We start from the raw sequence: 12,539 nt of genomic DNA, 5'->3' as shown, positions 1-12,539 counted from the left end.
GACTTGCATGGTATCTCTAGACCGCTTGCCTACGTTAGCAATTTGGGGTTTGAAATCTTGCACAAAAACACACACGTGTGCTGCAATTGCTGGGGATGAAACCACTGTCCTTCTGAATGGTGGACGACCATTTACCCCCCTTATTTATTTTTTCTTCAATGAGTGTTCCCCTCACAGACTCTACTGTACTGCGGTACATCAAGGGGTGTACAGGTGCCAGAAAAGGCTTTATTACATTACATGTTACTTGTTAGACGCTTTTATCCAAAGCGACTTACATACTCAATACTGTGAGCAATCCCCACATGAGCAATTTGGGGTGAAGTGTCTCAGGGACACAACGACATGCCGACTGCAGTGGGGTTTGAACCTGAGATTAACCAGGATTTAATACTTTTAGGGTGATGAAATCATTAAATATGAAAACAAGACATTCCAGTTTCATTCCAAAAAAACTCAATATACAGTAAGTGCATTTTCTAGATGATAAATTCAATGTTTCTTCAGCAGATTTCTGTCAGGATACAAACATGGTTTGTTGGGGTGTCATTTTGAAGATCCAAAATAATAGTTCTGTTAATATATGATGACATTTACTGTATTGAAGGTCCCATGTCATGGCCATTTCTACTGATCACAATTCCATTGTTGAGGTCTACTAGAATAGATTTACATTGTTCAATTTTCCAAACTCACATTGGTTTCTCATACAGCATCTCTGTATCGTATGTGTATTCACTCTCTTTCCTAAACGGCTTGTTGAAGCTCCTGCCCCCCCCCTCCCTGTGAGCCCACTGTGCTCTGATTGGTCAGCTCGCCCACTCTGTTCTGATGAGTCCACCACCGTTACAGCTGAACATCAGTGATTATGTTTTACAATGGCGTTTGTTAGCAACCAGAAAATGACACCAGTAATGACAAAAAGATGAGAATGCTGCGTCGGGTCTGGGTGCCGTGTTGGCGGGACGTTGTGAGGAGCGCTGCTGCGAGGAGTGGACAGTGTGAGCTGGCTTACTGGTGTGCTCACTTAATGTCATGTTTTGAACAATGTTCTAGTACTAATCTGGTTATTATAACAGTATGTGGGAGATATGTGCAAAAATAATCATTTCAAATTCAATTGAAAAATAATGAGCTGCTTGTTGTCCCTGTACCAGCCATGAGAGCAGTGTGTTAAAGGTCCCATGTCATGCTTTTCCGGTTATTACCCATCCCCTTGTGTGTTATGAAGGTTTTTATGTATGTAAACGCTCTGCAAAGTCACAAACCCTCAAAGTACACCCTGTAGCGAGTAAAGCTCTAACACAGAAAAGACCTGTCTATGCTGCCCCAGAACGCCTCGTTGGAGATTTCTCATTTTCCATTGTTTTCTTCCTGGTCACTGTGACGTATTGACGACCCAAATGGACCCATGGGTCCAAATGGACCAATCCGCAGAGCCGTTACTCAACCTTTTCTCAGCTGCAGCTCTGCGGATTTCTCAGACGGAGACGGCGGGATGCGACAAGGCTGTGAGTCTGTGTGTGAGCACACACACAGACTCACAGCCAGGCTGCGGGTGTGTGTGCTCGGGCTGGTTTCGGGCTGGGTTTCACTGTGTCTCGCTCTCTCGCTGACCCCGCGCAGCAACTTCATTTCATTCCATTTAGAACCTTTATTTATCCAGGTGTATCCCATTGAGATCATTGATCTCTTTTTCAAGGGAGACCTGCAACTAGGAAATTAAAGAGCAACTTCCAGGTTAAAGACACCAGTGAATAAATGTGTAGGAAAATGATGAATACACTAGATTTTCAAAAGAATATACAGAAATATACTCTACAGTGACATCTGGCGTCGTTTTAGTAAGATATTTTCACTTCCGCATAAAAAAGCCTCGGCACGTGACCTCCCGCGTGTGACGTAACATGGGGGAGAGCGGCCGGTCTAACGTATGAATAAACATGGATCACAATGCTAGTTTTGACACAGAAGAGGTTGAAAATATATATTCAAATGCATATGATTATAATTATGAGCCTGCTATGCGTCCAAAAGACCAGGAGCAGCCAAGGATTAGAAAAAATAACGGCCATCGGAGAGAAATTGAGCTTTGGTGTGTGGAGAACAGAGCAGCTGTCTTGGTGAGTGACCGGCGTTAGCTACATTTAATGTTAGCTAACGTCAGTCACATCACAACATTGTAAAGTTAGCAATCATATATCAGGCTATAACTAAAGTAGTATTGATAATATAGTAACGTTACTGGCAGGACTGTTGATACTGATCCATAACAGAAACTAATGCGCAAGTATCAGCCGTATCTCGCATTACCTAATGCAACTCCACACTACGGTGCTGTGTACCGGAGGAGAGACGCAAGATACGGCTGATACTTGACGATCTGGCGGAGAAAGGTTGTGGAGCCTCCGTTGATATGCCGTTGTAAATGGCTTGATGGAAAGCAGGTGTGTAGTCGGGGAGGGTGCACAGCTGATTGCAGCAGGTGAGTGGAGGTTGAGCTGGGAGCCAGGAGTGACAGCCACCACGCACACACAAACAACACAGACAGGGGGAAACAAACAAACACAAAGGAGACGGCTGGAGCAGTACAGCCACCACAGCGTTACCTAATGCAACTCCACACTACGTCTTACGGTGCCGTGTACCGGAGGGGAGAGAGAGAGAGCAGCGAAGGGGGAGAGAGAGATGTAATACGGTTTCCTGATAAACGTTTTGTTTGATAGGTGCTTGTGTGGGAAATGCTAGCCCATGGCCTCAGCTGTGGAGAGTATGTGCTGCAGGGAGGTGGATGCCTTCTGGGCCCTGGTGGAGAAACCTCACCCCCAGACCAGACATAACATGCATGACACTTCACCCAGGCTTTGAAGCATGCTGTCTGAATCCCTTTGTGCTACAGATAGCCTACATGAACTTCAGGCAGGAGCATGGCCCGCTTCAGGCCAGCAGACATGAGTATGTTTAGATTACAATTAAAAAGATAAATACTATTAAAGCCTAGTGGCCCAAGTTAATAAAGTTGCTATTGACCCCGAGTGAAAACCAGAACCTGTAATTTTAATTATACTGCATCTTTTGTCAAGTTGAAAGGGTTTAATAATAATTGCAAATAGTACAGCTATGAAGTATATATTTATATGTAGATAATTAATTTGAGACAATATCAAAACTCAATTGACAAATTTGTCTGTTTCTCCATTACAATGTTACCATAATTACACCATCACCACCTATAACACATTTTTTGATGATGTTAACAAGGCTATCAAGTTTACCTGTAGATATTATGTCCCTATCCCCAGGCAATACCGCTACACAGCTTACAGGCAGGTCATCCGCTGGGCCTAAGGAGTTCTAGGCAGGCACATTAGGAAGCCCTTACCCTCATGTGTTGTGTCTGCCATCAGAAGACAGTTCCCAGAAGGAGGAGGAACTTACAAAGGTTTTGAGTGGCCTCATGTTGGTGACGATCAATAAAATGTATCACAATCATAGTGTCTTATTGTATAAAAAACATCTTAAGAAGTTTATACCAGCTATATATAATCGAACACTGCATTTATGGTTAGGCCTGCATGCAGCAGCAGCCTAACACTAGTGAACATAACTGTATAAACACAAACTTTTTTTTCATCAGTCAATTTTAGAATTTTATTTATATAGCCCGATATCACAAATCACAATTTACCTCGGGGGCTTTACAATCTGTACAAGATACAGAGAAGGAAAAACTCCCCAAAACACCCCTTTAACGGGGGGGAAAATGGAAGAAACCTCAGGAAGAGCAACCGAGGGATCCCTGTCACTGGACAGACCCTGGAGATGCAATAGTTGTTGCGCGCACAGAGTACCATAACAAAATTATACATATAAATGTAAACATGACGAAAATGGATCCGAGAGGATGTCAAGCTGCTTCCGGGTGTAGCCAAACAGATAGAGCCTGGCCCACACAACCTCCTCTCCATCATGGACACCTGGAGGAGAGAGAGAGAGAGAGAGAGAGAGAGAGAGAGAGAGAGAGAGAGAGAGAGAGAGAGAGAGAGAGAGAGAGAGAGAGAGGCTGAGAGGGAGGAAGAGAAAGAGAAAGAGAGGCTATCTTGCAATGTTTTTTTAAAATTAAATAACTTGATCCTTGCCTCCTTGGCCCAATTATTTACCAGATTTCATCAAAATCTCTTTCCAGGTTTTATCTAACAAATGTCAATTTAGAATAATCTTAACCTGAAAACTGTGAACAACAGAATCTGCTGGTTTCACACTAATTTCCTGTGTTAAACCGGGAATGCTGAGCGAGATATATTTTTACATCAGTGGAATTCACACATATCCTCTTACTTGTTTTATCTTGACATACATATCTTGCTGCTCCACATCACCCTGGGTTTCCCCAAAACAGGCAGGGCAAATGGTAAACAAGGACATCAGCTGGCTTTGGCACACAATGAACTTGTCAGCAGCACTGAAAAAAAAAAAAAAACACTTGTTATTTCTGACTGACACAATTTGGTAATACACATAATCTCAAATGAAAAGAAGCCTTACTTGAGATCAAAATTAGTTTGCTGCAGTGGCTCTTTTGATGGTTCCTCGTCAGACGACTCGCTCATCATTTCCTCCTCTGGGCTCCATGGCATATCCCCAGGGTGGTCCATGGTTACAGAAGATGACTCATCATCACTGTGTGCAGGACTGGGCAGTGGAGATTCTGTCTGACACCCCACACTGACCATCCTGGGCTGTACCTGGACAGCTAGGATAAAAAGAGGTTGGCCTTATATAATTGTGAAACATCATACATTCAGTGGCCACTTTATTAGATACACTTGTACAATGTAATGTAATCCAATAGAACAGCCCTGCCATAAAATCGACCTTTACAAAGCTTATGTTCAGGTTTTGTTGACATTCGGGCTGAGATGTTTTAATGTAATATGTTAATTATTGAGGTCATAGCAAGTGTTGGAGTTGTAACAGCCTGCATCATACTGGGATGTTTTTCTAATGTGTTTTTAACATGTACAAAGGTATGCCGTGTCTTTACCGCGTTTTGGTGTCAAAAGGGGGCGCTACTTCTGTGTTACATTTACACTACCTGATGAACGATGGAAAGGTCTGAGGTTACACTGTGAGCCGCAGTGAAGCACAGATGTTGGTTGAGGAACCAGTGGAGAGGCGACCTCTTGCTCTGGGTCGATAAGCCCAGCATCACTTGCTGTAGGTGAATCTGTCCCTTCGTGACATGCAGTACCGTTGTCTCCCAAAGTCTTGAAACACACCAACATTACACATGAAAATAAATAGCAACTGCGCCATTAGCTATGCAAATAAAGTCCCCACGCTAGTTACGTAACCACACTTCGGGGATATAACATTAACAAACTGAAGTGACCAATTATGCCTAATGGTAGGTTTTACAAAATAGGATGCCAATTCTAGCTAAAGTAACATTATCCATTATGACTTAGCTAGTGGGTTTAACAAGCTAGCTACATTACCTTACAACAATAAATACTAACCACACGTTGCTTGTCATTATTGAGATCATTATACTGACTAATTTGGAAGTTAGCAAACGTTAGAAAACAATACTTACGGTGCACAGTTCACGTTTTCGTGGAGCTGAATCTCTGACAGATCCTCGACCATCACCCCCGCCGCCACCGGCGGCAGCTGGTGCTACCGGAGCTGATAAAGAAGCTAGGTGTATTGACGGAACCGCACTAGCCATCAGCCTCACACGATCCTGGCTTCGATATCCCATTCTGAACTCCATCAGATGACCTGCCTCATAATCTTCCTGTCGAAAATGAGCGCCACAAACGACCGCGTTTTTCGTCACAGACCCGGCATTGAAGTCCCGTCTCTTCACCTGCACAAAACGCACCCAGGACCGAAAGCTAGCTCCCGTCCTTTTCCTGTTAGGGAAACTGTGGATTCGACATCCTGGCAGGCTGAAATGTGTGCAACCTGCACAAACACAATACTTCACCATGATTACAAATGGTGAAATACAATGTAAAACTCCCGAAAAATACCAGCTCAAAACACAACCGCTCAAACCAACAACAAACTACTACCGCAAATTGTTCAGAGAGGACTCCCCCATGTGACTTAATATGACGCGTTTGACGTATAACCTTAAAAAAAAGCAGTTTTTTGTGGCAGAGCTCAAAAAGGCTCCTTTTCCCTCTGAATTCCTTTCTCCTGTCTCGTAAAACATATCAAATCCTGCATTAACTTTTTTTATTGTAATTTTCAGGCAAGGTAAAGCATAAATATAGGAGAAAAAAAACCCTGCAAGTTGCTCTTTAAAGGTAACGGTGAGGTAATATCCCACACAATTTCTTCATAAAAGTGTTCATGTTTTGTGTGTGACAGGGGGTTCAAATATTTTCTGTAGATTGAGTTTGTGTGAAATGCATAATGTACTGATAGAGAAGAATATGGATAAAGGGGGCTTGCAGTTGACAAAGTAAATGAATGAATGTCCAACAGGGAGCTTAAGTGTGGGCAGTGGGGGAATATATACAGTAAGTGTTGCTGCAGGCCCATTACTCTGTGTAGTGAGAGTGTGTTTTTCTCTGCAGCAGTGCTTACCGGGCTTTTCCATTTGAGGAAAAATCTATCCTAAAACACCTTATTGATGTAAGATGATATTAGGACTTCCGGCTGTTATAATGTTAAATTAAATTAAAAGCGCAGAAAGTAAAAAAAGTACAGGCAAACAGCTTAATTGGACAATTGGTCAGAATCAGCTGATTAGAAACTCATTGTAGAAGATGAGGAGCCAAGCATGTCTGCCAGTCATAGTTAGTTAACTAGTTAGTTAGTTTGATAATAGCTTTACACTTGTGCTCACCACTTTCTGTGGATACACTAGCTAGATATGACTTCATGTTGAAATTCCTCCAAAGCAGCTACAATAACATTTAGTGTGAGAAAAAAAATATTTATAGAAAACCAAATGAATTTAACTAGTATATGCATTTCACGGGAAGTATATAATGGATTATGGGTTTAGCAAAACTGATAAATCACTATCAGTGTAGCTACATTTAAATGAATGTGAGTTACATTAAGAAGGTGGCTGGTGTTCTATTTTCTAAGTCTGGTCTCAGATGTTTTCTCTCTGTGTTTGTGACCTTAAAAGCGGTGAAGTAAAGGTTTTGCCAGCATAATATTTCTAGGGCTGCCCCCAATTAGCCGACTAAACGTTAATCAGTGAAAAAGTATTCAACAACTAATTTTTAATTAGTCTATTGGTCTAAAAAAAAACTAGACAAGCCCAACAAGGTGACATGCAAACTCTGCAGGCAAAAAGTCGCCTCTGTATCCTCTGACTATTAGTCGAGTAGTCAAGGGCTGCCCTTAATATTTTCTAAGTTCCTAAAGGTTTTTGCGTTTGTACACTGTGTGTACAATTATTAGTTGTGAGTGTTTTGACCATATCATGTTATGCATATTTTCCAACTCCAAGCTGTATACACTTGGATTCGTATTGGTACTCAATTATTTAGTTCATGTAAATGGTGTTTTACCACACACACCTGTGCAAAAAGGGTTGAAGAAAGTTTTAACTCCTCACCCTTCCCTAATATACTCTGCGTTTAAAGTGCATTGTACTGTAAATGGATTGAATGTATATAGTGCTTTACTAGTGTTACTTAATGACTACTTAATGCGATTTTACAACACGTCAGCTGGTCATACACACATTCATGCAGATGCACCTACCATATATCAGAAGTACAGTTCCATAAGGAGCAAATAACATGTATACACAGGGCTCAACGCTAACTTTTAAAAGCCATTTTTAGACACCTTATATTTTAAATAATTAAGATACTATACAGTTATACATCAACTTAATAATGAAAATGTGACACAAAAGAATGTTCAAATACTTTACAATAAGTAATTAACACAATTAATTGAAACCTAAGTGGTAGTAAACTTGTCCACCCTCAATTGCTGGTATACAAAACACCAGTAGTGCAGCTGTTGTTCTGTTCTTCACAGATCACTAGTTTCTTGGTCATCCGTTGTCTCCCTTTCAAATGTGGGTTTTCTTGACCTTTGTGCTGACCCCCACCATAGATCCATTGGCCTTTCAGCGTTGAAATCTTGGATTGGCCAGACTAATACATTTCTAATGTTAAATAAATGAAAACCATTCACAGTTAAGAATTAGATATGAATTGTTAATGCTGTAAATTACCTTTAATATGTCTAACTATATTTAAAATGTGTTACCGTTACCTTTTTATAGAAGTGATTATATTTTTATGCCAATATTTTCCTATGGTAAGGTTTCGTTTTGCACTTTTATTTTGGTAGTAATAAGATCGGGACTCTTATTTTGAAGGAACTTTTACCGGAAGTGAATGGACAACAGTCCTCTTTGCTTTTTGTCCGGGTTTACTTTACGCTTTATCAGTTGAATTACTTTGATCATTCGTTTGAGATGTTGACGGGTTGGCCGAACTTTTTACCCCACAGTCAAACAACTTAATTTGCCTCGCCATTTTTTGTAAAACAAACACACGGCGCCCCGCGCACGCGAGTAAACGTGCATCGCTTTCTGGCTCCGTAATCACACCAATGCACGTGCAACTTAAGTATCAGGTTCCGACTGGTCACAACAATAATTAAATATCACTCTTAATACAACAAATACTTAACATTTACACTGATGGCAACCAAAGGCCAAGAAGTGTTTGACATTTTGTCTGAATGGTTGCCAATGGCAACCTGGAAACCGTTACTGTCGAGCTCTGATACACTCACTTAGGCCATACCCCGTTTTGCGTTCATTGATGATGCCAAACAACCCCTTTTTCGTTTTTTCACTGATAGAAAAAAACCCAACTTAAAACCTCCTGGGACCCGAGGAAAAAAAGTGTCTTCCAATTTCCTTTTTTTTGTGATCTCCTACCTATTTAGGGTTAAAAAAAACCTCTTGCAATTTAGACTTTTTTTATTTTAATTTTATTTTAAAATGTTACAGTATGTCCACTGTAAAGGACGTCGGGACCATATTAGTTTGAAAAGACAGCCAAAATTAACAGATAGACTATGTAACGTATTATGGTTATAGAGTGATATTAATACAATAATACATTCACCTTTATTTAAAACATGAATAAGTAATTGATCTGAACATTGCTGTTTATTTGGTCAAGAAAAAACTAGTTTGGTTTTTGGTGAATCTTTCCAGATCTTCAAAGACTTTGTTGTCAATGTACTGGGAAAGGTACCTCATTGACTCCAGTCGGCACGGGCTGTAGGGTCGTCTTGAATAGTTTTATGGATGTGGTCTGCATTTGACCATGCTCATAGAAACAAAGCTGTCTGAGGCAATTCTCATTTTTCATGGCTCCACTTAAAATAAAAACAACATTGAGACTTACGTGCTACTCGTGGCTCACAGGGGGCCATGTCTTTCCAGCTCGTCCCTATCTGTCTCTCTGTCTGTATCTGTGCGCTCATGGAGCCTCCTTCATCTTTCCCCCCCTTTCTCTTGACCCTCTTCTATCCCAGGTGTTAAATCATCATCTCTCTCATCATCTGAGAGCTCAAAATCTGAATCTCCCTGAACGATCTGGTACAGAAAATGTCTGCTTCAGTTCCGTCTCCTGCAACAATATTGAGTCATAAAGTCCATGAAGATGGTCCTGACGTCCACTAGAATGGACATTTATAAAAGGGCTGTTATTTGAAAACTTGAATTATTTAATTGCTTTCAGAACAAATTATATAGTTCCTCACATGTTAATAAACAAGAACATATATGGTTTTCATGGTAAACATCACAATTATTCAACAATATTTGACTTCTCCTCCTGCTTCTATAACATTTCGTTTTTGGTATGACAGCCATTTTGGATGAAAAGAAAGAGGAACTTCCCAGCATGCAATTTTAACAAATGACATATCACTGGAAAGACCAGGATGTCCTCTGTACAGTACATCAGGGATTGATAGAGTAGCTCAAAAGAGTTAAAGGAGATGCATGTTAACAAAATGTCCACTACAGTGGACATTTTCAATGGGCTGGGTCCCAGGAGGTTAACGGAACCATTTATCCACCTGTTTTACATGCATAAACAAAGTAACCAATTCATGTAAATATAGCCTTTAAACCAAGCAACCACAATTCTATTTCCACTCTTGATTGTTTATAACTGCAAATGCTACTTGAATCATTGTGATTCAAAATTCAATTGGAGTATGTCAAATCTGGCAAATTAAGCTTTATAGTGGATGATCTTGAGCATTGTGGAGCTGTCCTGTGGGATTAGAGTCAATGACACGCCCATGAACATGGCACCATGAAATATGAACATGCTGGGTCTGTAGAGGTCGTTTAGGTCTTCCACATATGAAATAGATTGAATAGAATTATACAAATGTTGGACTTTCATTATAAAATGAATGATGAAGAGATGTAAAATAAATATGGAAACATGGTATTAAATCATATTAAATATGATGTGTCGTTCTCTGAGGAATTAGTTTTTCTTTAGACTCCATTTTTGCATTTGTGTTAGAGGTACAGAGAAACAGATGTGAGAAATCTGATTCCACCAACACTTGAACAGTAATCTAATAATCACAAAGAGAGAGAGGGTGGGGGGGCACAAACAAACAATGGATCGCATGTCGATGGCTGCAAAACATTTGTGAGGAAAGAAGAGACAACTCTTTAATGTAGATTAAATAAAAAAGGCATCAGTGTGAAATAAGGCAATTTCTTCACCAAACAAATAAGATGACCATATCTGACCAACAGAAGGACGAAGCATGATTTTTAGAGCTGATTCAGTAGACCTGAAGTTCTGTCCTACACCTGTCCCCACAGTGGGGTTGCCAGATTGTGGCTAACCCTGACACTTGCTCTGCCAGCACAACATCCATGTCACTAGCTGATGCAGGTACCTGGTACCACACTCCTTTGACCTGGGGTGAGGGCCATCACACATCCTGACATCCTGCAAGATGGTGAATAAGATAGGAGAGATTGGTTTAGTTTAGTTTAGTTTATTTATTTATAGTGTCGTGGACAGTCCCCATCGATGGACTGTCACAAAAACAGTAAATGGTGCAGCTTTAGCCGACATGGCTAATTTCCAGCTGTTGTCCCCGGCCAGATGGTAATAGACACCCTTAAAATTACAATATATCAACAGCATTAGTTATAAGAAAATATATAAAATAAAATAAAAAGGAGGAAAGACAAGAAGATACCGGTGTGAGGATAAAAGAGAACAATAAACGACACACGTTACTATATACAGTACATGTGACATATAGCACATCACAATCACATAACAGAAACGAGGGGCAACATCCATGATCACAACATGTAACACAACATGTAACACTCACGCCATACTCAACACAGACTAGTGTGTGCAGGTGTAGTTCTCAGTGAACCATGTTTTTAAGTGAGCTGTGAAGGTGGTATGTGTATGTATGTATGTCTTTGATTTGAGTGGGTAGAGAATTCCAGTTTCGTATTGCTGTGACCGTGAATGATGACTGGTCAAAAGTACTCTTCCTGAATGGGACTGATAGGTCGCCACGTGTGGAGCTTCTAGTGGTCAGTCTGGTGTTGTTACGTTGAGTAACCAATGAGTTAAGAGGTGGAGGGGCTGTATTGTGCAGGATTTTGTACACCAGAACGATGTTCCTATACTTTATTAAATCTTCCCAACTCAGGATGTTATGCTTGTTGAGGATGGTACAGTGATGGGAGCGGTTAGATTTCTGGTCCAGTACTTTGAGGGTTTGTTTGTACAGGGTTGCTAGTGGCTTCAGTGTGGAGCTGTTAGTTTGCCCCCAGCGTGTGAGACAGTATGTAAGATGTGACATGATCATGGCATCCATGTATAATTTGGCAGAATTCAATGTCATTGTGTTTCTTATGTATTTAAAATTTGCTAGGCTAAACTTAACTCTTTGGGTCACTTTTTTTACTTGTGTTTTGAATGTTAAATTAGAGTCAATAGAGATTCCAAGGTACTTAACCAGAAGCACAATGTTAATATGTTCACCTGAGATGCTTATATTTGACACAATGTTACATTTTCTTTTCGTGAAAAACATTCCAACTGTTTTGTTGACATTAAGCTGAAGACAGGAGCGGTGTAGCTAGCTAGTTTCTGGTTTTAAAAAACTTTTCAAACCAAACACGGACATTTCACTTTTGGGCTTAACTATAAAAGGAAGCCACTAATATAAATTGTTTCAGGAATTGTTTTGGAGGAAATGTTGTGAGGAAAAAGCTAACACATTAAAATATTTTATATGAAAAATTATTAAATCGACTGATAATGTTCTGTCAATCAACTGATCAATCATCATTTTATAACAAAAACATGATATTTTATAAACTCATCAATATACATTGCACATATATATATTAGGAAAGAAACCAGCAACTAAAAGTGATGCATTTATGAAAAGAAAATACGCAAGTAAAGAACAAGTACGTAAAGTAGAGTTCTTGAGTTATTCACTTTTTACATTCTACC

The 12,539-nt window shown here is 40.1% G+C and overlaps 2 protein-coding genes across 9 annotated transcripts in view; one reads left to right on the top strand and one right to left on the bottom strand.

Annotated features, from left to right (window-relative positions):
• The window catches only part of frmpd1a (FERM and PDZ domain containing 1a), an 80,892-nt gene that overhangs the window by 18,616 nt on the left and 49,737 nt on the right, over nt 1-12,539 (top strand). The window lies entirely within an intron of this gene.
• On the bottom strand, nt 2,084-6,108 carry LOC307033350 (THAP domain-containing protein 10-like). Of its 6 annotated transcripts, none has more exons than XM_079671783.1 (5): nt 5,597-6,108; nt 5,096-5,267; nt 4,546-4,753; nt 4,339-4,462; nt 2,084-3,344 (listed from the first exon to the last, which is right to left on the bottom strand). In XM_079671783.1, exons 1-5 carry the CDS (start codon nt 5,993-5,995, stop codon nt 3,321-3,323), a joined length of 927 nt encoding a protein of 308 aa, XP_079527909.1. In that variant the 5' UTR covers nt 5,996-6,108; the 3' UTR covers nt 2,084-3,320. The 6 variants fall into 6 exon arrangements, with proteins under 6 accessions (XP_079527909.1, XP_079527911.1, XP_079527908.1 ...); XM_079671782.1 differs by lacking the exon at nt 2,084-3,344 and adding an exon at nt 3,638-4,063; XM_079671780.1 differs by lacking the exon at nt 2,084-3,344 and adding an exon at nt 3,638-3,977.

Source organism: Notothenia rossii (genome assembly GCF_949606895.1).
Source record: "Notothenia rossii genome assembly, chromosome: 1".
Lineage (NCBI taxonomy): Eukaryota > Metazoa > Chordata > Actinopteri > Perciformes > Nototheniidae > Notothenia > Notothenia rossii.
The sequence above is the reverse complement of the archived record's forward strand: the minus strand, read 5'-3'. Positions and strand labels throughout refer to the sequence as shown.

What these genes read in the sequence shown, in the direction of transcription:
- LOC307033350 (XM_079671780.1), bottom strand. Translation starts at nt 5,995, where the DNA reads ATGGTGAAGTATTGTGTTTGTGCAGGTTGCACACATTTCAGCCTGCCA. An exon ending in ACCTTTCCATCGTTCATCAG is followed by an intron (nt 4,754 to 5,095) that starts GTAGTGTAAATG and finishes TTTTTATCCTAG; the next exon opens with CTGTCCAGGTACAGCCCAGG. An exon ending in CAAACTAATTTTGATCTCAA is followed by an intron (nt 4,463 to 4,545) that starts GTAAGGCTTCTT and finishes TTTTTTTTTCAG; the next exon opens with TGCTGCTGACAAGTTCATTG.